The 24,050-nt window shown below is 42.1% G+C and overlaps 1 protein-coding gene across 3 annotated transcripts in view; it reads right to left on the reverse strand.

Moving 5' to 3' along the window:
* Window positions 1-24,050, reverse strand: part of EPHB1 (EPH receptor B1) — a 435,557-nt gene that overhangs the window by 67,727 nt on the left and 343,780 nt on the right. For all 3 annotated transcript variants that reach the window (XM_073674309.1, XM_073674308.1, XM_073674307.1), the window contains exon 4: window positions 15,889-16,044. In XM_073674309.1, the coding sequence (XP_073530410.1) occupies window positions 15,889-16,044 (156 nt within the window). The remainder of the gene's footprint in view (window positions 1-15,888; window positions 16,045-24,050) is intronic.

Here is a 24,050-nt window from a genome sequence, read left to right on the forward strand (position 1 = left end):
GACACGGTGGTTGGAACCAAAGATCTCAAATTTGGACTCATCAGACCAAAGCACAGATTTCCACTGGTCTAATGTCCATTCCTTGTGTTCTTTAGCCCAAACAAGTCTCTTCTGCTTGTTGCCTGTCCTTAGCAGTGGTTTCCTAGCAGCTATTTTACCATGAAGGCCTGCTGCACAAAGTCTCCTCTTAACAGTTGTTGAAGAGATGTGTCTGCTGCTAGAACTCTGTGTGGCATTGACCTGGTCTCTAATCTGAGCTGCTACTAATCTGAGATTTCTGAGGCTGGTGACTCGGATAAGCTTATCCTCAGAAGCAGAGGTGACTCTTGGTCTTCCTTTCCTGGGGCGGTCCTCATGTGAGCCAGTTTCTTTGTAGAGCTTGATGGTTTTTGCAACTGCACTTGAGGACACTTTCAAAGTTTGCCCAATTTTTCGCACTGACTGACTTTCATTTCTTAAAGTAATGATGGCCACTCGTTTTTCTTTACTTAGCTGCTTTTTTCTTGCCATAATACAAATTCTAACTGTCTATTCAGTAGAACTATCAGCTGTGTATCCACCAGACATCTGCACAACACAACTGATGGTCCCAACCCCATTTATAAGGCCCTTAATCCCACTTATTAAACCTGACAGGGCACACCTGTGAAGTGAAAACCATTTCCGGTGACTACCTCTTGAAGTTCATCAAGAGAATGCCAAGAGTGTGCAAAGCAGTCATCAAAGCAAAAGGTGGCTACATTGAAGAACCTAGAATATAAGACATATTTTCAGTTGTTTCATAGTTTTGATGCCTTCAGTGTGAATGTACAATTTTCATAGTCATGAAAATACAGAAAAATCTTTAAATGAAAAGGTGTGTCTAAACTTTTGGTCTGTACTGTATATGCATATTTATATACTGTATGTACAGTTGTGCTCAAAAGTTTACATACCCCGGCAGAATTTTTCCTTTCTTGGCCTTGTTTAACAACTAAATATGAATTATAACAAAAAAACTTTTTCTCCCCTCATGGCTATTGGTTGGGTGAAACCATTTATTGTCAAACTACTGTGTTTTCTCTTTTAAATCTTAATGACAACCAAAAACATCCAAATGATCCTGATCAAAAGTTAACATACTCCAGTTCTTAATACCATGTATTGCCCCCTCTAACATCAATGACAGCTTGAAGTCTTTTGTGGTAGTTGTGGATGAGGTTCTTTAATTTCTCAGATGGTAAAGCTGGCCATTCATCTTGGCAAAAAGCCTCCAGTTCCTGTTAATTTCTGGGCTGTCTAGCATGAACTGCGCGCTTGAGATCTCCCCAGAGTGGCTCAATGATATTGAGGTCAGGAGACTGAGATGGCCACTCCAGAACCTTCACTTTGTTCTGCTGTAGCCAATGACAGGTCGACTTGGCCTTGTGTTTTGGATCATTGTCATGTTGGAACGTCCAAGTATGTCCCATGCGCAGCTTCTGGGTTGATGAGTAGCAAATATGCCTCCAGTATTTGCTGATAACGTGCTACATTCATCTTTCCTTCAAATTTTACCAAGTTTCCTGTGCCCTTGTAGCTCACACATCCCCAAAACATCAGCGATCTACCTCTGTGCTTTACTGTAGGAATGGTGTTCCTTTCATCATAGGCCTTGTTGACCTTTCTCCAAATGTAACGTTTATGGTTATGGCCAAAAAGTAAAATTTTGGTCTCATCACTCCAAATTATCTTGTTCCAGAAGTTTTGAGTCTTGTCTCTGAGCTGTTTGGCGTATTGTAGGCGAGATACTTTGTGGCATTTGCCTAGTAATGGCTTTCTTCTGGCGACAAGACCATGCAGCCCATTTTTCTTCAAGTGACTCCTTATTGTGTATCTCGAAACAGCCACACCGCTAGTTTTCAGAGAGTCCTGAATTTTAGCTGATGTTATTTGTGCGTTTTTCTTTGCATCCCGAACAATTTTCCTGTCAGTTGTGGCCGAAATTTTTGATGGTCTACCTGACCGTAGTTTGGTTTTTCCAGAGCCAGTGAATTTCCATTTTTTAATCATAGTTTGAACGCTGCTGACTGGCATTATCAATTCCTTGGATATATTTTTGTATCCCTTTCCTGTGTTATACAGTTCAACTACCTTTTCCCGTAAATCCGTTGACAATTCTTTTGCTTTCCCCATGACTCACAATTCAGAAACGTCAGTGGCTGGATGAAAGATGCAAGAGTTTGTCCGGATCCCAGAAACTCACTCAGCTTTTATGCACACACACTGATTAGAAGCAAGCAGGTCACAGGTGAGGAGGTTACCTTTAGTAGCCATTCAAACCCATTTGTGTCAAATTCTGTGCATGTTATCAGGCCAAAATCACCAGGGTATGTAAACTTTTGATGAGGGTCATCTGGATGTTTTTGGTTGTCATTAAGATTTAAAAAGAAAAAAACTCAGTAGTTTGACAATAAATGGCTTCAACCAACCAATAACCATGAGTGGAGAAAAAGTTTTTTTGTTATCATTCATATTCTCTGAAACAAGGCCAAGAAAGGAACAATTCTGCCAGGGTATGTAAGCTTTTGAGCACAACTGTATATATATATATATATATATATATATATATATATATATATTTATATATATATATATATATATCTGTCATTGTATGTTGTATATTTGTCATTGTATGTTGTCTAGCATAGGGGATACTAGGGTCTTTCAGGGACTGCCGACTGTTTAGGGTTAGGTAGGCGTAACAGTTTTACAGGGCCTAATAGGGTCTGTTAGCCTTAACGCATTTTCTCTCCTGATTAAAAACCCTGTTATATGTCCCCCTTTTTAAGAGTTTCAGTTATATATTGATATACTTTTAAGTGATACACATTAAAAGTTATTTTTTAAGGGTTTTTCGTTTTGTTGGTTCTTACTAATGCTTCAACTTCCCTGTGGGGGATGCTGCAAGGGAAATGAATACTTGATGGAAATATCAAGGTATCATTTGTTCAGCTTCCTATGACCTACATGCCCGTATAGACAGCTTAGGAGGGTAGACCCTACTGACAGATTCCCTATAAGCTGGTCATATACTTTAGATATTGTTCGTCTCACAGCTATACAGTATATACCACATACACATGTATGCTTGGATTGGTTGAATACTCCTGTGTTTTATGAGAGTCCCACTATAAGACTTCTCTAGCTGTGGATTATCTCTGCACCAGACAAAAGTGCAAGCTGTTGAAATTCAACAGGCCAGTTCTCCTCCACCACAACCACCACCATCTCTCGGGAGGCACCTTACAAATCAGGTGGTTGGCCAACTTTTATCTAATGTGTATGTCCAGCTTTAGAGTCTGCTAACAACAAAATCATGATTTCTGTTTTTAAATAAGTCATGATGGATATGACTGCCCTATTATGCACTGGATTCTAACAGATCTTGAAGGATCTCATTGACGTTTAACAATTCCATCAAATATCCAGCCTCCTTCTTTTGTTCATTTTTTTTGCCATTGATCGAGAGAACGTGTAAAAAAAAAAAATTAATGCTAATGTGGACACAATTTTTTTCCACATACCGTATACCTTGTTCATTGTGTTGCTTGGTGTACATGAACCATCAGTGTTATACATAGTATGTGCGTAGTGTGAGCAATAGATGGGTTCTTTCATTTCAATTTTATTTATATAAAACCTTTTGTAGGTCAAGATTCTTTTTCTAACTGAAAATCTCACAATTATTAAGTATAATGATCTTGCAAGGAAGAATACAGTCATCGGTATTGGTAGGAAGCATTCAGGCCGGGAGCTTCTGAATATGGCAATTACCGTTGTCCATTGTGTCGTGACTTGGCCAATTATAGAGTTTGTGTCACGTGAGACGTCCATGAAGCTGAATACAGTACACACTATAGAAACAAAGATTTATATGGCAAGTCGGAAAGGGGTTAATAGTCGCCGCCATGCCGTTCAAGTACCATGTCACTTAATCACGTTATGACAAGCACTTTGTAAGACACTCCAGAATCCGTTTCCACAGTTACCACGTACTAGAAAGTCGCTTTCCCACCGTTTGAGAGGCTGGGCACGTTAACATTTCATATCTTGTTTTCTTCTTGAGTCAGGCGGACATCAAGGTCTATTACAGAGAGCCATTCCAGGCCCAGCTCTGTGATGGACCTCCCCACCATAAGTTAGAGGTTAAAGTGGATTTAAGACCATGATTGACTTTGGAAACGATAAGGTCAGTCTGACCTATCTTGAGCCTTGATGATCCTGATTTCTAATAAAAAAAAGCTTTGGTGAAATCCCTTTAATCATTAAGTTCATTGTTTTCCATTAAAGTGAAAAGCTGCGGCTATCTATAGAGATGACATGGGTCTCGGAGCTTCTCGTAGTCGCTCATACGTCCTATATGTATATGTTTTACGGTTTGACCATCAATTGTAATATTAAAAATTTTTTTCTGAATTGCGGCCGTATTGATCGGCTTAAATACCACTCATCACTACAGGAGCGGTATTACACGGAGCTAAGGATCCCGGCAAGTCATGCAGAGAGCTTGATATTTCCAAGAGTACATATTTGATTAGGTATTGTATATGACACTATTAATAACTGCAGATACCAACATGGAGCCATTCAGCTCTTTTCACGACTTCTACGAATAATTCCATTTCACCACTTAACTCCATTACATTTTTAATTGCGTAATTCTGAAGATATCCATGTTCATGGGTCTACATTAGTGTAGTTGTGACATGGCCGAGGCAGCCATATTGTTGGTATTTATAGCAGTTCTGGAATCAATGTAGAGGCATTTCATATCTTATTCTTTAACCCCTTCCACCCCTGGGGCCATTTTCCATTTTCGTTTTTTTTTCCCCTTCTTCCAAGAGTCATAACTTTTTTTATAAATTTCCGTCAATATGGCAGTATAAGGGCTTATTTTTTGCGGGGCGAGTTGTACTTTTGAATGGCACCATTGATTTTACTTTATAGTGTACTGGAAAACTGCTTTTAATTGTGCAATGTCAGAAGTTAGAGTCAGTTCAAAGGTGGGCATCTAGAATATTACAAGGGATGGAGGCCTCTCATATGAGGAGAGATTGGAAAAGTTGGGTTCGTCTAGCTTAAAAAAATGATGCCTCAGAAGGGATCTCATTTACATGTATAAATGTATGTGTGGTCAGTACAAAGGACTAGCACATGACTTATTCCTTCCAAAGACCATACTAAGGACCAGGGGGCACTCATTACGGGTGGGAGAAAGACGATCCTTGGACCTAAACAGGAAAGGGTTCTTTACAGTCAGAGCAGTCAGGCTGTGGAATGCCCGACCACAAGAGGTGGCAGATACTATGACAGCGTTCAAAAAAGGGCTGGATGATTTCCTTGATACACATAACATTGTGGGCTACAGTTAAATTAGACAAAATATTATACCTATAGTAATACTTTTGATCCAGGGTTCTAGGACTGATCACCTTTCTCGGAGTCAAGAGGGCATTTTTCCCCCATGTTTCAAATTGGCTGAATGTGTCCTGTGTTTTTTGCCTTCTTCTGGATCAACAGATTTAGATACAGGGATTTTAACAATACCATAACCGTAATACAAAAATAAAACTAATTAAAAAATTATAAACAGGTTTATTTGTAATTGTAATAGTGCAGTAATGATAAAAATAAAAATGGTAATTCATATATGAGGCCTAGTTCTAGTAAGTTAGTGTAGTGTTGGTATAGGGAGTACAATTGGGGGAGAAAGGTTGAACTTGATGGACCTAGGTCTTTATTCAACCTACGTTACTAAGTTACTATGCAGGGGAAAAAGCCAATGCCTACAGAGACGTATCTCAGCTAACGCCCCCTTGATTGCTACATAAAATAAACTGAAGATGTTCCACTGAACAGGGCATGCTCTGTAATCTGTGCAGAGGTCATTGTGCAGGGAGGGGGAGGAGGTGAGCTGTGATCATTGCCTATTGTGAATGGTGGATACTGTGCTATCTAGTTATATGTTACCTTTCATTTTAATACAGTTCTGTATTTTTACTGGAAAGTGATCCATACGGAAAAGGAGATTCAAACCTATCATGACTCAGTGGCTATATTAAAATCTGCAATTTCAGGATCTTATTTTTATATACCAAAAAACACCAAAAATACTTAAAAAACATGTTTTATGTAAGACTCTGATGTAAACATTTGAGTGTTTTTAACTAGTTTACCATGACCAAACCCTGGTACTTTTACACCTTGAAGAATGTTTGACAGAAAGAACTGCAGCACCCTTATACCGTAGCTTCTAATACACTGTATACAGTAGGTGTTGGTGCAGTATTACAGTATGCTCGCAGAACTGTATTGATCAAATCTAAACAAATAGACAGCATGGAAATGAGTCGCTCTTATCTCCATTATCACACATCCATCAACATCTTGCAGGAGTTGTTATCATGCGAAGCAGGCAGCATGAAGGCCAATACAATTATTTCTGTAGTCTTGTGACGTTAACCCCTATAGTACCTATGTAAGGAGATGGACATATTGCCCACGTCCCCCCTTGAAGAAATAAGTATAATATTGGGTTGTATAATAAAAATTGTGCTATGCGTTAAAGATGTTAGTAATGTAGATATTGTGAATTGCCTGACAGTAGGGATAGTAGGAGTTAATGTTTGGGACTAGCCCAGAGTGGTTAAGTTGAAGGGAAAGTGACAGTTTCCTGGTAGTTAGTCAGGGCATGGACTGCATAGAGAAAGAATCTAAGGTCCAATGTGAGCAGTGCCGCATTTTTGGGTGTCCCTAAGTGAGAGGAGACAGAAAGGAAGAGATAGTGAGATCCAGAGCAGGAGTAACTGAGAGACAGAGTGATTTCCCAAGGATGGGTCTTGGGAGAGGATGCATTAGAGAAGATAACTACCCGGCCTTCTTGGAACCATAGCTCCCCTAAGGGGAAAGAAGATGCGGAACTGTGGGTTGAGTAGAGGACTTTTCCTGAGCAGAACTGTAGTGTCGTGCCGGGTTGTGGTTCAGTAAAAGGTTTACTTTTAAATGGTGGTCTCCCTCATTGAACTGTAAAGCATCTGGTCCTGGCAAACCAGCGTCATCGGTTACATGCAGCCTACATGGGCATTGTTCCCTCATACACCCAGCCAGGACCTCCACCTTCATGTAATGTGATGGGGAGCAAAAGATGAGTACCTCGCCCGCAGCTACCACCACGTTACACTTAAATACCTTAGACAGATGATGGCTTTCTCAGCAGACAGCTATCTTTCCTGATTTGCTCATGTTTTCGGTGGAGACAGAAGTACACTGCTTCCAAACTCCTCTGGCTGTGGCTAATCTCAAAGGAGAACAAACGGATTGAACGTTTGAAATCAAACTGTCAGGAGAATTTGAAAGTAGTGGGTCACCGACCCCATCAAAAACAACGGGTTTTGCCAGCTTAAAGGGGTAATCTGGCAGTAACATATTGCTGACTTATACGTAAGATTGGTCATCGATATCAGACTGTTCATGGCCTGACAATCGGTGTCCCCAACGATCAGCACTTTTCTTCTCAATTGGAGCTCAGATATAAACAATCTACCGAGTCAGAACAGCGAGGCTCTGAACATTGTCTAGTAGCTGCAGTCATTTGATTTTTGGATGAAAGTAACCCTTCAAGTGAATGGGCCATCAAAAAATGTATAGCACTTGGATGCTATTGGAGGGCTGTCCATTTTTTTTACTGTTTTATGGGTAATAGAATCTTGTCTTTTTTTCTTTGTTTGCATATGAGAAAAACAGATATCTCATCAATGGTAAAAATGGACACAGGACCCAAAAAAGGATGAAAATAGTATCCAGCACATTCGCAAAGAACAGCCCTTTTTTCTTGTATGCAAAAAAAGGGAAGTCTTATTGATGCCTTAATTCTTACATGTGACCTAATCTATTTTACTAGGTTACTACCCGTCATAATAGCTCAGTGGGGATTACCTCTGACTGATTGTACCAGGTGGATGACACAGGACTGTGAGGATCCCTTATTCAGCTGATCTCTATCAGGATCCGCGGGAGTCTTCTGACTGGGACCTTCTCCTTAACAACAGGGACTTAATACCCCTTCTGTAGTGACTTGGTTGTATCAGTGTGGTGAATGCTAGGTCCACCACTGGGATGCTGGTATCATAGCCCTTTTTTAGTTGGATATGGGCATTGCCGTCCACTGATGACCCTGAACAGAAGAAACCCGTCGGGGGGCAGGCAGGATGATTGTAGGGTATTGTGTGCACAGAGTTAGCTGTGGACTGCCCTTGTCAGGACAGAAGTCTTTGGCTGACCAGATTCTGTAGGACTCAATAGGGCAATTTACAACCCAAGCTCTGCTCGTAAAGATGGCCAGGTCTCTGCAGTATTGATCGATGTACAAAGACCCCCTCCTTTGGATTTGACAGATGGGTGAGATGGTTCCACTTTCTTTATACTGTTTCCCATAAAACTCATTAATGCTGTTATAGACGGTAATGTTTTACATACCTATTAAGAGGGTCTTTCATGTTTACGGACGTTCTATGGTTGGCGGACCACTGCGAGTTTATGTTTAGTCTCTCGCTGATATAAGTGACAGTATCTGTCATGTGTATATCCATCACTGTGGATTGGACACCTTCGTCTTTTTGCCTGTTGCATACGGGTACATTTGTGTGATTTTATATTTTTTTTAAATAATTAATTAAAAGTTATATAATGGGAGTAATGGGAATCTGCGTTCAGCACTGCGGAACTTATCTGCACTACAGTATATACAGTATATACAGCAATAGACAAAATGAAGGGAATCATCTAGTAAAACATTTTAGTTAGAATTAAGGTGGCCATAAAGTTTCAATTGCTCTTAGCCAAATACTTCTTTGAGACGTGAACAAAGAAATAGGAAAATATGGCTTAATAGGGCAAACATACGTTCACATTAATAGGAGGCCGTTTTTTGGGAGGTGATTCTGCTCACCTGCTGGTGCTGGGTTAAGGATACAACATCTATACTCGTTTGGGAGATGAAACCTGGGAGTTGCTGCAGTGTCCTTGTCTGGATCCAATGTGGGCCGTTGGTCAGCAGGAGTTCGCTGTAAGGGATTTGTAGGATTCGGCGTGCTGCGCTGCTATGAATGAGTCCTAACCAGTATTAAATTCCTTTATGGTATTAAATAGTCTTGAATACGAGATAGTTCGATACGGAAATGCATTGACTTGTCTTTTATGAAATTAAGTAACTATTATTTAAAGGGAATCTGTCACCAAGTTTTTACTACCTCATCTGAGAGCAGCATAATGTAGGGAAAGAGACCCTGATTCCAACAATGTATCACTTAGTTAACTGGGTGCAGCAGGTGTGACACAGAGATCTTAGATGTAACATCAAGCAGAGCTCTGAAAGCTTCCCCCATCCACACCAGGCTCTCCACAGTGGCATGTAAAAGTTTGGGCACCCCTGGTCAAAATTACTGTTGTTGTAAACAGTTAAGCAAGTTGAAGATGAAATGATCTCTAAAAGGCCTAAAGTTGAAGATGACACATATATTTTGTATTTTAGGCAAAAAAAATATATATACAGTATAATACAGTGCTCAAAAAAATAAAGGGAACACACAAATAACACATCCTAGATCTGGATGAATGAAATATTCTCATTGAATACTTTGTTCTGTACAAAGTTGAATGTGCTGACAACAAAATCACACAAAAATCAGCAATGGAAATCAAATTTATTAACCAATGGAGGCCTGGATTTGGAGTCACCCCCAAAATTAAAGTGGAAAAACACACTACAGGCTGATCCAACTTTGATGTAATGTCCTTAAAACAAGTCAAAATGAGGCTCAGTATTGTGTGTGGCCTCCACGTGCCTGTATGACCTCCCTACAACGCCTGGGCATGCTCCTGATGAGGTTGTGGATGGTCTCCTGTGGGATCTACTCCCAGACCTGGACTAAAGCTTCCGCCAACTCCTGGACAGTCTGTGGTGCGACGTGACATTGGTGGATTGAGCCAGACATGATGTCCCAGATGTGGTCAATCGGATTCAGGTCTGGGGAACGGGCGGGCCAGTCCATAGCTTCAATGCCTTCATCTTGTAGGAACTGCTGACACACTCCAGCCACATGAGGTCTGGCATTGTCCTGCATTAGGAGGAACCCAGGACCAACCGCACCAGCATATGGTCTCACAAGGGGTCTGAGGATCTCATCTCGGTACTTAATGGCAGTCAGGCTACCTCTGGCGAGCACATGGAGGGATGTGCGGCCCTCCAAAGAAATGCCACCCCACACCATTACTGACTCACTGCCAAACCGGTCATGCTGAAGGATGTTGCAGGCAGCAGATCGCTCTTCACGGCGTCTACAGACTATGTCACGTCTGTCATATGTGCTCAATGTGAACTTGCTTTCATCTGTGAAGAGCACAGGGCGCCAGTGGCGACTTTGCCAATCCTGGTGTTCTGTGGCAAATGCCAAGCGTCCTGCACGGTATTGGGCTGTGAGCACAACCCCCATCTGTGAACATCGGGCCCTCATACCACCCTCATGGAGTCGGTTTCTAACCGTTTGTGCAGACACATGCACATTTGTGGCCTGCTGGAGGTCATTTTGCAGGGCTCTGGCAGTGCTCCTCCTGTCCCCCTTGCACAAAGGCGGAGGTAGCGGTCCTGCTGCTGAGTTGTTGCCCTCCTACGGCCCCCTCCATGTCTCCTGGTGTACTGGCCTGTCTCCAGGTAGTGCCTCCAGACTCTGGACACTACGCTGACAGACACAGCAAACCTTCTTGCCACAGCTCGCATGGATGTGCCATCCTGGATGAGCTGCACTACCTGAGTAACTTCTGTGGGTTGTAGAGTCCGTCTCATGCTACCACGAGTGTGAAAGCCCACCAACATTCAAAAGTGACCAAAACATCAGCCAGAAAGCATTGGTACTGAGATGTGGTCTGTGGTCCCCACCTGCAGAACCACTCCTTTATTGAGGGTGTCTTGATAATTGCCAATAATTTCCATCTATTGTCTATTCCATTTGCACAACAGCATGTGAAATTGATTGTCATTCAGTGTTGCTTCCTAAGTGGACAGTTTGATATCACAGAAGTTTGATCCACTTGGAGTTATATTCTGTTGTTTAACTGTTCCCTTTATTTTTTTGAGCAGTATATATATATAGTCATTTTTTTCATTTTAAAAATTAAAAAAAGGAAAATGGGCCTATGCAAAAGTTTGGGCACCCTTGGAGATTTGTGTGCTCAGATAACTTTGACCAAGGTTTCAGATCTTAATTAGCCTGTTAGGGTTATGTCTTGTTCACTATCATCGTTAGGAAAGGCCATGTGATACAAATTTCTCAGCTTTATAAAAACTCAGCCTCCTCAAGCTTGTGCCAAAAAACAGCAGCCATAGGTTCTTCTAAGCAGTTGCCTAGCACTCTGAAAATGAAAATGGCAGAGGCCGAAAAAGCAGGAGAAGGCTATAAGAAGATGGCAAAGTGTTTTCAAGTTGCCCTTTCCTCAATTCAAAATGTAATTAAGAAATGGCAGTTACCAGGAACAGTGGAGGTCAAGGTAAGATCTGGAAGACAAAGCAAAATTTCAGTGAGAGCTGCTTGTAGGATAGCTAGAGAGGCAAATCAGAACCCCCGCCTGACTGCAAAAGACCTTCAGAAAGATTTAGCAGATTCTGGAGTTGTGGTACATTGTTCTACTGTTCAGAGACACCTCGGACAAATATGGCCATCATGGAAAAGTCATCAGAAAAAAAACTCTCCTGCGTCCTCACCATAAAATTCAGTGGCAGAAGTACATCTAAACAAGCCTGATGCATTTTGGAAACAAGTCCTGTGGACCGATGAGGTAAAAATAGAACTCTTTAGCCAAAATGATCAAAGGTATGTGTGGAGAAAAAAGGGCACAGAATTTCAGGAAAATAACATCTCACCAACCATTAAGCATGGGGGTGGATCAATCCTGCTTTGGGGTTGTGTTGCAGCCAATGGCACGAGGAACATTTCTCAAGTAGAGAGAAGAATAGATTCAATGAAATTTCAACAAATTCTTGATGCAAGAATTGGACTAGCAAGCACATGAGTCCTAGCCCTAGCAGTGATAATGTCCTAGTGATAAAACCTTAATTGTAAGTAAACAACAGCACATAGCCTAATAAGTGACACATTGCGGAAATCAGTGTCTTAGCCCCTATCTCCTGTTGTCTTCAAATTACATAGCAAAATCCTGCTGACAGATTCCCTTTAATTATGGTTAACGCTGATTTATACCTCTACACGCAGGAGCGGCACAGCATGCTGAACCCTACCAATCTCTTACAACTGGTTGAGGGGACGAGGGGAGTAAGCTACTGCCATACAGCTCTGCTGGCAGCCTATCTACCTTGGGAACGTAGTATAGGGCATTTTGAAATACAACAAGTCCTATTCTTTTTCCTCTGACATCCGTAAACGAATGTCAGACAAGATTCAAAAACAAATTTGATGGTCAGCTGGTCCCACCGAAATTACCAGGTTCAACCAACTTTAGCTTAGTGTGAATGGCCACCTATAGAGAGCATAGAGCTCAGCATTTCATCTGTCCCAATGATCTATTATTTGTGTAGGTCCTCACTATATGATCTTACACCTCGAGGATGCTTTATGTTTCTTTATTCTTCAATTAAACCATTCCTGCTTTCAATGTTAAAGCAATGGACTAACAAAGAATAGATTGTCTGGCTGGAGATGGTGATACTGACTCCTTTATGGGCTTGCAACATCTAGAATAAGATGAAGCCTCCTGGCCAGGAAGGATTTAGTCAGTGCTCAATGCGGTATTGGTCAGCAGATTACTTTGTGGATATTGACTAGAACGCTCCATAGAGGGTCAGAAATGACTGCGCAATTGCAAAGCTCGGCTTCTGTACAGCTCCTTACTCTGCAGTGGTGTTAGCAGCATCCTTAGAGTTAACCTGCAATGAGCTCGCTCAACTCCCAAAGTAATAATAATGCCATTAATATTACATGAAAGCTGTGGTATAACCTTTGGGGACAGAAGAAGAAACGATGGCTCCGGTGTTATGTACGATGGCAAATTTGTAAATTCATTTCCCTGCTAATAGTACAAAGCTGTGAAACAAGGTCAGAAGGGGCTTCCAGAGAGATAATAAATGTGTTTCATTGTGGAACAGGAGCCGTACTCCGCAGATCTGCAGGGTCACAAGCTTTTCTTTTTTTCCTAAAAATTGTCAAAAATAAAATTTGAAGCAAAGCTGAAATTGGCCTGTGAGGCTGATATAAACTATCGGAGAAAAATGCACAAAGCACAGACCTCGTACACTACATTATACTACCCCGCTACCAGCATACGGCACAAGCCATAACTAAGCTATACAGAAGTCGGATGTTGCATCCTTATATACAGTGCGCAATTAAGACAACCAAAGAAGTACAGAAACAAAACCAGCAGCTGCTGCACCATAAGGCTGAAACAATCACCCCAAGAAGGCTTATAACTAGGCATGAGAGGACCCATGGAAGTTTGGGTTCTGATATCCGACCTGAACTTTATTCCAAAGTTCAGTTCGGGAACCAGAACTTGAATCAGAACCTGAATTAGGACTTTTGACCCGGAAAATATTCTCTCGCTCTTTATCTCTTCTCAGTCTCCCTTCGGAACTCTGAACATTGCAACAGACCTCCGGGAGAAGTCCATGTTCGTCGTTTGCTACCGGACAGTAACTGTACGGTATGAACGCAGAACTTTTAAGCTCGGGTTCGCACCTCTTTACTTATAGCTAAAAATGAGCAAGTTGAGTTTTGCCATTTGCAAATCACTTCATGATTCATCAGCAATTAAAATGCTCTGGAGAAGATGCAAATTTGAAATATTCCGCATCTTCAATTTATGAATTTAAGTATATGTCCATCATCCTCAACACCATTTTTTTCCACCTAAAATGATTTAAAATAGCGAAAAACATTGGAGCTAAAAACAGCACAGTGAGTAGATTTACTAATATGTAGGGACATTTTGGCAAATAATGCTATATCAAGCTTTATACCTATTTATAATGTGTTTTAGACAGTTGTAGCGCCTCATTTGACATAGGGGTGTGGCTTAGAGGAAAAGAATTATGTCTTAGAGGAAAAAGTTCATGGCTTAAAATGGAACAAAATGCACCAACGTGGAGTAATTTAATCCAACCAAGACATGGTGTAAAGATAGACAAAAGTGTCTAAAGATGCACCAAAACTATCATCCATGATACATTTTACACTATTTACTCTACATAATAGACAAGATTAGTAAATGTGTTCCGGTGACATTGAGTATGAGGGAACATAAGAGTTATTAGAGGTTTATTCATAAAAGTGTTTTTGCATGAACACTGGCATAAAACGTCGTAAAATTTTTGCACAAATTTTTTGCAACTTTTGGCATTTTCACTCCAGGTTCAAACGGCTTTGCCAAAATGCGAGGAGATGGGGAGAAGCCGGAGTATTTCACCAATTCATTGAAACTTGTGAAATACATTATTAATAGACAGAAACCTGGGAAGCAAATAAAACACAATAGGGTCTCATCTAGTGATGAGCAATGGTAAATGCAACAAAACACTTTCTCACCTGGGGCAGTTGTGTACAAGAGCTGCTGCAGATCCAGTGCTAAAACCAGAAATACCAAGGGTCAGATAATGTGGTTCCGCTGTCTCGCTGGTGAAAATCCACAGGAATGATCCAGGAAACTCAATAAATGATATACGGTAATTTACTGAGTCTCCTGGATCATTCTTGTCAGTTTTCACCAGCAGCGCAGAGGAACCACATTATCTGACCCTTGGCATTACCCCAGAAAAGTTATTCCAGTCCTAGACTAGAGTAACATTTGTGGCGAGGCACACACACTGATAAGATAATGGTGCGCATCTGGTAATAAATACGCTGAATCTTATTCTTGCATGCCCCTTATTAACACGTAGAGGGGTTTTCTCATGTACAATGTTAATTTTAAAGTTGATTTTAATCAATAGATCTTGGAATAATAACAATTTCCATAATTGGATGTGTTCAAAAATAATGTTCTTGTGATGAGATAATCTTATAAATGTGCCCCTGCTGTGTACTGTGTAATGGCTGTGTCTGACCGTGCAGGAACATGGTCTGATCATACCACATCTCCTGGACAGGGGAGGAAGCAAATGAGTATACAGACAGGACAGCAGGGGATCACAGCTGATTCTTTTTGTGAAATAAAGCATTTCCCTGCCTATTTTTTAAAAAATGTTTTAGTTCAAAGAAAGAATCAGCCGTGATCCCCTGCTGTCCTGTCTGTATACTCTCTTCCTTCCTCCCCTGCTCAGGAGCTGTGGTATGATCAGACCATGTTCCTGTACGGTCAGACACAGCCATTACACAGTACACAGCAGGGGCACATTTATAAGATTATCTCAGCACAGGAACATTTATTAAAACACATCCAATTGTGGAAATTATTATTATTCCAAGATGCATTGGTTAAAATCAACTTTGTTCGTGGGACAAGCCCTGTAATGAATTGGGGAAATGAACCTATAGCCAGAAATTTGAGCAACAAGGTCCCCTATGTAGGGTTATCGGATCCTCTCATGCACCAGGCCCTAGTGCCATTGTGACTTCGGCATCCCTTGTACCAAGACTCTTCTACTGGCGGACAAGAGGTCACGGAATTGAAAAGACACTTAATTGTGAAAATGTCCACTTGGAACTGTACACAACATTGTATATATCAATGTTATTCTATTTTTTAAAGTAGCCTTCTGCTTTATTAGCAGTTGACCACAAAAAATTATCTAGGTGGAAAAGTGGAATGAGAATGAAATGAAGGAAAAGGAGGTTTGTGGTTTTGAACATTCATAATACTTACTGGTGCACGTCGCCTCGGCTGGATCAGTATCTGCCCTATAATATCCATTGCGGCACACACAGATCGGGGAGGCCTCGGCGGTAGAACGACTGTTGGCAGGACAGGGTGCACAGATTCCTAGGCCTTGATTAGCTTTAAACATGGCAGCAGGACAGGCTGGAGAAAAGAGAGAAGATAAATCAGGATATTATTTCATGCTACTTGGGGTTTATAGCACAACATACAAGAAATCGGAAGCACATGGCTGGAGGCATGGGATACTTTCCAAGTGTCACCGTGTCTAGATGACAACCTGAAGGTCACTGAAAGTCAGACAGTTATGGCTGACGCAGATAATCAGTCGGTCAGACTCCTGTCTCCATTCAATGTCAGATTTGGAATCGAGGCAGGTGAATCTGACAGACTGAGTCAGGGATATGTTTGCTTGTGTTTCAATTGATTTCCAATCTACTGTCTGTGTCAACACTTCAATATGAACTGCGACTTAATACTACTTAGTAAATATGTCTTCTAATGCATAAAGCAGCCGTGTGTTGTAATCCTTACCCTGCTCATTGGCATCTATCTACCATCTGGCTATGTGTCCACGATACAGAAATGCTGCGGATTTTTTCCGCATCTCCCTGGCAGGAAAAACGCATGCAGATTTTACATGCGTTTTTCCCGCCAGGTAGAAGCGTTTGTCAAGCGTTTTTGCATGCATTTCTGCATGAGGGTTATCAAGCGCTTTCCAAGCGATTTTAGCATCACTTGGAAAGTGCTTGACAACTTGGTCACACTGTATAAATCCATGCAACCGGCATGGATTTATATAGTGTGACCAAGTAATAGTTAAAAAAAAAGAAAAAGAATGGAAAAAAATAAAAAATAAAGATTACACTCACCTTCTGATGCCCCCCGGTCTTTTCTCCGCTGCGTCTGGTCTCTTGTACAGCTCGCGGTGGTGTGAAAGGACCTGCCATGACGTAATTTAGTCATGTGACAGGTCACGCTACCGCCGAAATCAGCGGTCGCATGACCTGTCACATGACTAAATGACGTCACCATCGCAAGCCATACGAGAGACCGGACGCAGCGGAGAAAACACCGGGGGCCATCGGAAGGTGAGTATAACCTTTATTTTTTATTTTAAATTCTTTTTTTTAACAGTTTCTATGGTACCTAGGTCTGGAGGAGAGTCTCCTCTTCTCCAGACCCGGGTACCATCCGCACATTGAACCGCATGATATCCGCATGTGCACATGTAGTCATGCGGATATTATGCGATTCAATGCAAGTCAATGGCGCCAATTACGCTGCGTGTCCGCAAAAATAATGGACATGCTGCGGATCCGCACATGCGGATTATCATTGGGGACCATGGGGCACGTATTACCAAGCGTTTTCGCTGCGGAAATTCCGCAACAAAAACGCTTGATAAGTGCATAGTGGGCACGCAGCCTCTATGTCCATTCTAATAAGTTGCAATAAGTGAAAGAAAATTAATTTTTTCTTGTAAAATAGTATAGACTTAGTGGTTGTATATACTAATAGTAGTGGTCAGAGCTTGTATTAGGAGTAGTGATGAGCGAGCGAGCGTGCTCGGTTAAGGGGGTAATTACCGAGGATCTTCAGCCTGCTCGAAAACTATGTTCGAGTCGCTGAGGCTGCATATCTTTCGGCTGTTAGACAGCCTCAACACATGCAGGGATAGCCTGTTTGTTAGGCAATCCCTGCATGTGTCACAACTGTCTAACAGCCGCAAGGCATGCAGCTGTGGCGACTCGAACATAGTTTTCGAAGATCCTCTGTAAGCGCCAAAGCGTGCTCGGTTAAACCCTTAACCGTGCACGCTCACTCACCACTAATTAGGAGTCAAATCTACAGTGGTGCATGAAAGTTGGTGGACCCTTATGTACAATACCATACCATAAGTGCAATCTGTGCCTCGGAAGAAGGGCCCAAGGCCACTTCTATTTCCAAAGCAGGTGGAATTCTGAAATATGATGAGCTGTTGAACTGCAAAGGGTCCATATAGTGTTCATGCAAAGGGACCCTCTTCTATCTGTGTTCACTCATGGGTGGATTCTTGAACATTAACTAATGTGAAAAAAAGCCTTTAGTTGCTTAGAGGGTACCTTGAGTTCTTTTGAAACCTTTCAGACTATTATAGCCGACACCCGGCACCCCTGTCGATCAGCTGTTATTGGCGTCGCTGCTGGCTGTAGGCACTTACTTGCGGATCTGGCCGTCTACTTGTAGTGGCCGCCGCAGGGTACTACACATCCGTCTCCTATTGATTTGACTAGAAGGCGGATGTGCAGTACCAACCCTGGGTCACTACAAGTAGTCGGCCAGCTCCGCAAGTGAGCACTTCCGGACGGCGGCCGCCGCAACCGACACCGATGACAGCCGATCGGAAGCGGTGCCGGGTGTCGGACCCCGGCTGATCAGATATTGATGACCTATCCTAAGGATAAGCCATCAATGTAAAATTAGTGGACAACCTCTTTAAATAATGTGTCAGAGCACACTGCAAAATAGTGAACCTATTAACAATAAAATGGCGCTTTAAAAAAAATGAAGATATGGCCTCATTCAGACATCTAGTTCTAATGTATATATTCTATTCCTGTTGTTCACATATAGAAAACATATCCATAGTAGTCTATGGGGTTGTTGACATGTCTATGATTTTTTTCAGAGCAATTAGTTTATAGCTATAAGGTTGACGGTAGACTTAAGCCAGTTGAGTTCAACTTATAGCCTAACATGATGATCCAGAGGAAGGCAAAAACCCTACGGGGCAGACATTACTAGCTCCATATTGGGGGAAAAATTCAGTCCCCGACTACACATACAACAATCAGACTAGTTCCCTGGATCAACGTCCCATCACAGAATCTAGTGTCCATAACCAGTAATATTATATTTTACATGAAAGGCATCCAGGCACTACTTGTACTTTTGTAGTGAATCAACCATTACAACATCATGCGGCAGAGAGTTCCATAGTCTCACTGCTCTTACTGTAAAGAATCCGCGTCTGTGATTATGATTAAACCTCCTCTCCTCTAGACGTAGAGGATACCTCCATATCCCTATCGCAGGCCAAAGTGTAAAAAGCCCATTAGAAAGATCTCCGTACTGTCCGCTCATATATTTGTACATTGTAATAAAATCTAATTACATTGCAATTATCCACAAAAAAAAAAAAAATCAGTATGTCATCCAAGTGTTGTCCAGTTTGCTTCTTTAATGGTCTAGGATAGTCTTGAATAATAAAATACGAATTCTGCAATGATGGCAATAATGGACACAGACCAAAAATGGAAGAAAATCAGATCCATCACCTAAAAAAAAAAGAGGCTAGATGAGGACTAAATTACTATTTCATGACGTCAAAATCAGTTGCAAACGCATATTGATAATTTCTTCTGCCAAGCTATTGTCATCATATTCATATTCTCTAATAATCTTTTTGCTTTTAACCCTGAGAGAAATGCAAAAAGGAAAAAAAAAGGCTAAAAGCAGTCGCGGCTCCTGACACTGCAATCAATTTCTTCTCATCATCAACTAATATCCAGAAAGCAGCGGAGAGTGACAGGTTAAAGGGCTTCAATAAAGATTAGCCAGACCATATCTTCAAAAGGAAATTGCTTGAAAAAGTGGTTATTCCACCCGCTCCTATTAATTTCCTTTCTCCTGGTTACCTGAAGGAGACTCATATCCTGACATGGAGGAGATGGGGAATGCGGCCTGTTCCCTTATCCCAATCAGAAGCACAGAAGCACTCGACACTTAACCCCATCAAGGCACCCATAGCTCACAGCTCTGCAATCAGCGAGCTCCCTATGCAAGGACACAAGGTGATCACTCTTACTGCGACTACATTTGCTGGAAATGCATTAAAGCAGAAATTCGCAGTCATCTATCTTCTCGTACAACCTTCACCAAGATATTACTACACGGAAAAGTAATATAGTGGGATACACACTCAGGAGCGCAGTCTTCAATGCAGACACGAAGAGCGAACAGTGGCAGCGTAGACCTGCCCTTGTGGTGCTGCAAGTATTCGAGCTTCTGTGGTAGTGCCCTGTTATGGGGACCCCACCTACTATTTATAATAATGGGGTCTCCTTGTGTGCCCTGTCTATGAGCGTGTTCATATGTTTTGTTTTTTTGCAGACCGTCTGTTTTTATCTGTTTTGGTTCAATTTGCATATCAAGCTCGCCCATTTAAAGGTAATCTGACGGCAACTTTTTTTCCATGTAATCTGAGAGCAGCATGATGTAAGGGAAGAGAGCCTGATTTCAAGGATGTGTCACTTACTGGGCTGCTTGATGTAGTTATGATACAATCCCTGCTTTCTCTGCTGTAGATGTAATAGTGCTCTGAATGCTGAGCTCTGTATAACCACGCCCACATCCCTGATTGGCAGCTTCCTGTGTACACTGTACAGTGGGTCTGGAAAGTATTCAAACCCCTTTAAATTTTTCACTCTTTGTTTCATTGCAGCTGAGGCGCCCCCTGGGCCATGGGGTACTCAGTAGCCAGGCCGGTCATTGCTAGGGGAGATGTCACAGTGGTAGTGACCCGGTCCGTGACCGAGGGCGGTCAATAAAAGGGGAATTTGGGAAAGGGGATTATAGTTTTTATATAATGTTCATGACGCCACCTGTGGTATGCGGCTATATGGAGCCGCCGCTGCGGTGCAGATCCTCTGGAGCTGATGATGACGCAGCAGAGTTGGTTCAGCTCTCCACAGGCAGAGCTTAGCTCCAGGGCAGGAAATGGTGATGTTATAGATGTTGCTGAAAAGTGTAATGCAGGGGATGGCGCAGTTAATAATCAGTCTACAACTTAATGGCGGTTTCCTCTTATCTTTACTTGCGGTGGTTAGGCAGACCGGGGCACGGGTACTAGCTGGTAGTAGAGGTCCGGAAGGCCTGGAAGCAAGTTGGGAATCCACCTCGCCAGGTGAAGTTGGAGGCCTTCCCTTTGCGCTAAACTCTTTTGGCCCTGCTGTTTGTAGCTATGCTGTGGCCCTCGTCCCTGAGTAAAACGTCTGTTCCTCACCCGTATGCCAGGCAGCTCGGGCCTTCCTGGAGTGCCGCTCCCATGTGGCGGTGCTGGGCCCTATGTGCTGCTGAGCCTCCGGGCGTCTGATGGGGTCAGCAGACCTGCAATCTCCTGCCCTCCGGTTTCTGCTGCTGGGCCTTCAGTGCCCCACAACCTCAGACTCCGGTGTCCAGTTCTTTTGCGCTTCTCTCCTCTGGGGTGAACTGCCGTGCAGCTCCACTCCCTAGATCTTTCCTCGTCGACGTCCTGACTTCAACTCCTCTCTGCTCTCCTCACACTAACTAACCCCACCTCCACATCCCAGTTGCTAAGGGGAGGAGCTCCCGTTGCTGGTCTGGAGCCAGAAAATTGTTGCATCTAGAAAAACCTGATTAGGGGACCCCTCCTTGCTTCCAGGCACGGCATCACCCCCTTGTGAGGTAGGCAATGCCAATGTGGCAACCGGACTCCTGGGGTGCCACACAGCCATTTGGTAAATTCTAAAAAGTTCATTTTTTTCCTCATTAAAGTACACTCTGCACCCCATCTACACTGAAAAAAAACAGAAATGTAGAAATTTTTGCAAATTTTTAAAAAAGAAAAACTGAAATATCACATGGTTATAAGTATTCAGACCCTTTGGTCAGTATTGAGTAGAAGAACCCTTTTGAGCTAGTACAGCCATGAGTCTTCTTGGGAATGATGCAACAAGTTTTTCACACCTGGATTTGGGGATCCTCTGCCATTCTTCCTTGCAGATCCTCTCCAGTTCCGTCAGGTTGGATGGTGAACGTTGGTGGTCAGCCATTTTCAGGTCTCTCTTGAGATGCTGAATTGGGTTTAGGTCAGGGCTCTGGCTGGGCCAGTGAAGAATGGTCACAGAGTTGTTCTGAAGCCACTTCTTTGTTATTTTAGCTGTGTGTTTAGGGTCATTGTCTTGTTGGAAGGTGAACCTTCGGCCAAGTCTGAGGTCCAGAGCACTCTGGAAGAGGTTTTCATCCAGGATATCTCTGTACTTGGCCGCATTCATGTTTCCTTAAATTGCAACCAGTCGTCCTATCCCTGCAGCTGAAAAACACCCCCATAGCATGATGCTGGCCCCACCATATTTCACTGTTGGGATTGTATTGGGCAGGTGATGAGCAGTCCCTGGTTTTCTCCACACATACCACTTACAATTATCACCAAAAAGTTCTATCTTCGTTTCATCAGACCAGAGAATCTTATTTCTCATAGTCTGGGAGTCCTTCATGTGTTTTTGAGTAAACTCTATGCGGGCTTTCATATGTCTTGCACTGAGGAGAGGCTTCTGTTGGGCCACTGTGCCATAAACGCCCGACTGGTGGAGGGCTGCAGTGATAGTTGACATTGTGGAACTTTCTCACATCTCCCTACTGCATCTCTGGAGCTCAGCCACAGTGATCTTGGGGTTCTTCTTTACCTCTCTCACCAAGGCTCTTTTCCCACGATTGCTCAGTTTGGCTGGACGGCCAGGTCTAGGAAGACTTCTGGTGGTCCCAAACTTCTTCCATTTAAGGTTTATGGAGGCCACTGTGCTCTTAGGAACCTTGAGTACTGCAGAAATTCTTTTGTAACCTTGGCCAGATCTGTGCCTTGCCACAATTCTGTCTCTGAGCTCCTTGGGTAGTTCCTTTGAGGTCATGATTCTCATTTGGTCTGACATGAACTGTGAGCTGTGAGGTCTTATATAGACAGGTGTGTGCCTTTCCAAATCAAGTCCTATCAGTTTAATTAAACACAGCTGGACTCCAATGAGGGAGTAGAACCATCTCAAGTAGGATCACAAGGAAATGGACAGCATGTGACTTAAACCTTAGTGTCTGAGCAAAGGGTCTGAATACTTATGACCATGTGATATTTCAGTTTTTGTTTTTTTATAAATTTGCAAAAATTTCTACATTTCTGTTTTTTTCAGTCAAGGTGGAGTGCAGAGTGTACATTAATGAGAAAAAAAAAATTACTTTTTAGAATTTACCAAATGGCTGCAATGAAACAAAGAATGAAAAATTGACAGGGGTCTGAATACTTTCCGTACCCACTGTACATTGTCAGCAATCAGCCAATCAGTGGTGGGTGCGGGGTTATACAGATTAGCCTGACTGTCCTCTAGTCATACTCTCCTGCTTGAAAAAAAAACTGATTGTATTGAAACTACAGCACACAGCCTAATAAGTGACACATCTCTGGAATTAGGCTCTCTTCCCCAACATTACGCTGCAAAAAGATACTAATAATTCCCTTTAAGTGAACGGGTCAATTAAAATAATGGACATCACATGAATGGCATTTGTGTGTCATTCAAGTGCTGACTGTTTTTACTATTTAATTGGTAAGAGAAGTTTCAAAACTTTTTTTTTTTGTATACAAGAAAAATGGATGCCGCACTGAAGGTAAAATCGAACACACGGACCAAAAATGAATAAAAATCAGGTTGAGCACAGTGATGAAAAATGGTTTTGTAATTTTATTGCATAAAATAAAAAATGGACCCAAAGAGGCCTTAAAGGGGTATTCCCATCTCCAATATCCTATCCCAATATGTAACAGGTGTAATAATAATAATATTAGCAAATACCTCCAATTAGAAATGTAGTATAGTATTTATGATTCGCTATGCCACTTACCTCATGTGCCGGCAATACAGGACCTTAGGTATCCACGGTTACGACCACTAGCAGCTAGCTAACTGTCACTTTATCAGTGGATGTAACCATGGATACCTAAGGTCCTGCAATGCCTCCACATGAGGAAACAGACATAGCGAATCAAAAATACTATACTACATTTCTAATTGTAAGTATTTGCTAATATTATTATTATTACACCTATTACATATTGGGATAGGATCTTGGAGATGGGAATACCCCTTTAAGCACAAAAGCCTGGGAGTGGATCCTAAAGTCATGACCCTGTACTAATATACACAAGGGGCTCAGCACACAGCCATATTTGTGATTTATGTTGCCTCTATACAAAAATGAGCTTGAAAACACATATAGGAAAAATAGGAAAGTTTTAATACTTCTAGGTGGTAAGATCTCATTCTTATTTTTTGTCAAAATTGTTCAGGTGACAGCAGGCACTGTGCACCTTATACATT

This window comes from Phyllobates terribilis, unplaced genomic scaffold (genome assembly GCF_046119375.1).
Source record: "Phyllobates terribilis strain yellow unplaced genomic scaffold, ASM4611937v1 Scaffold_3__8_contigs__length_932513732, whole genome shotgun sequence".
Lineage (NCBI taxonomy): Eukaryota > Metazoa > Chordata > Amphibia > Anura > Dendrobatidae > Phyllobates > Phyllobates terribilis.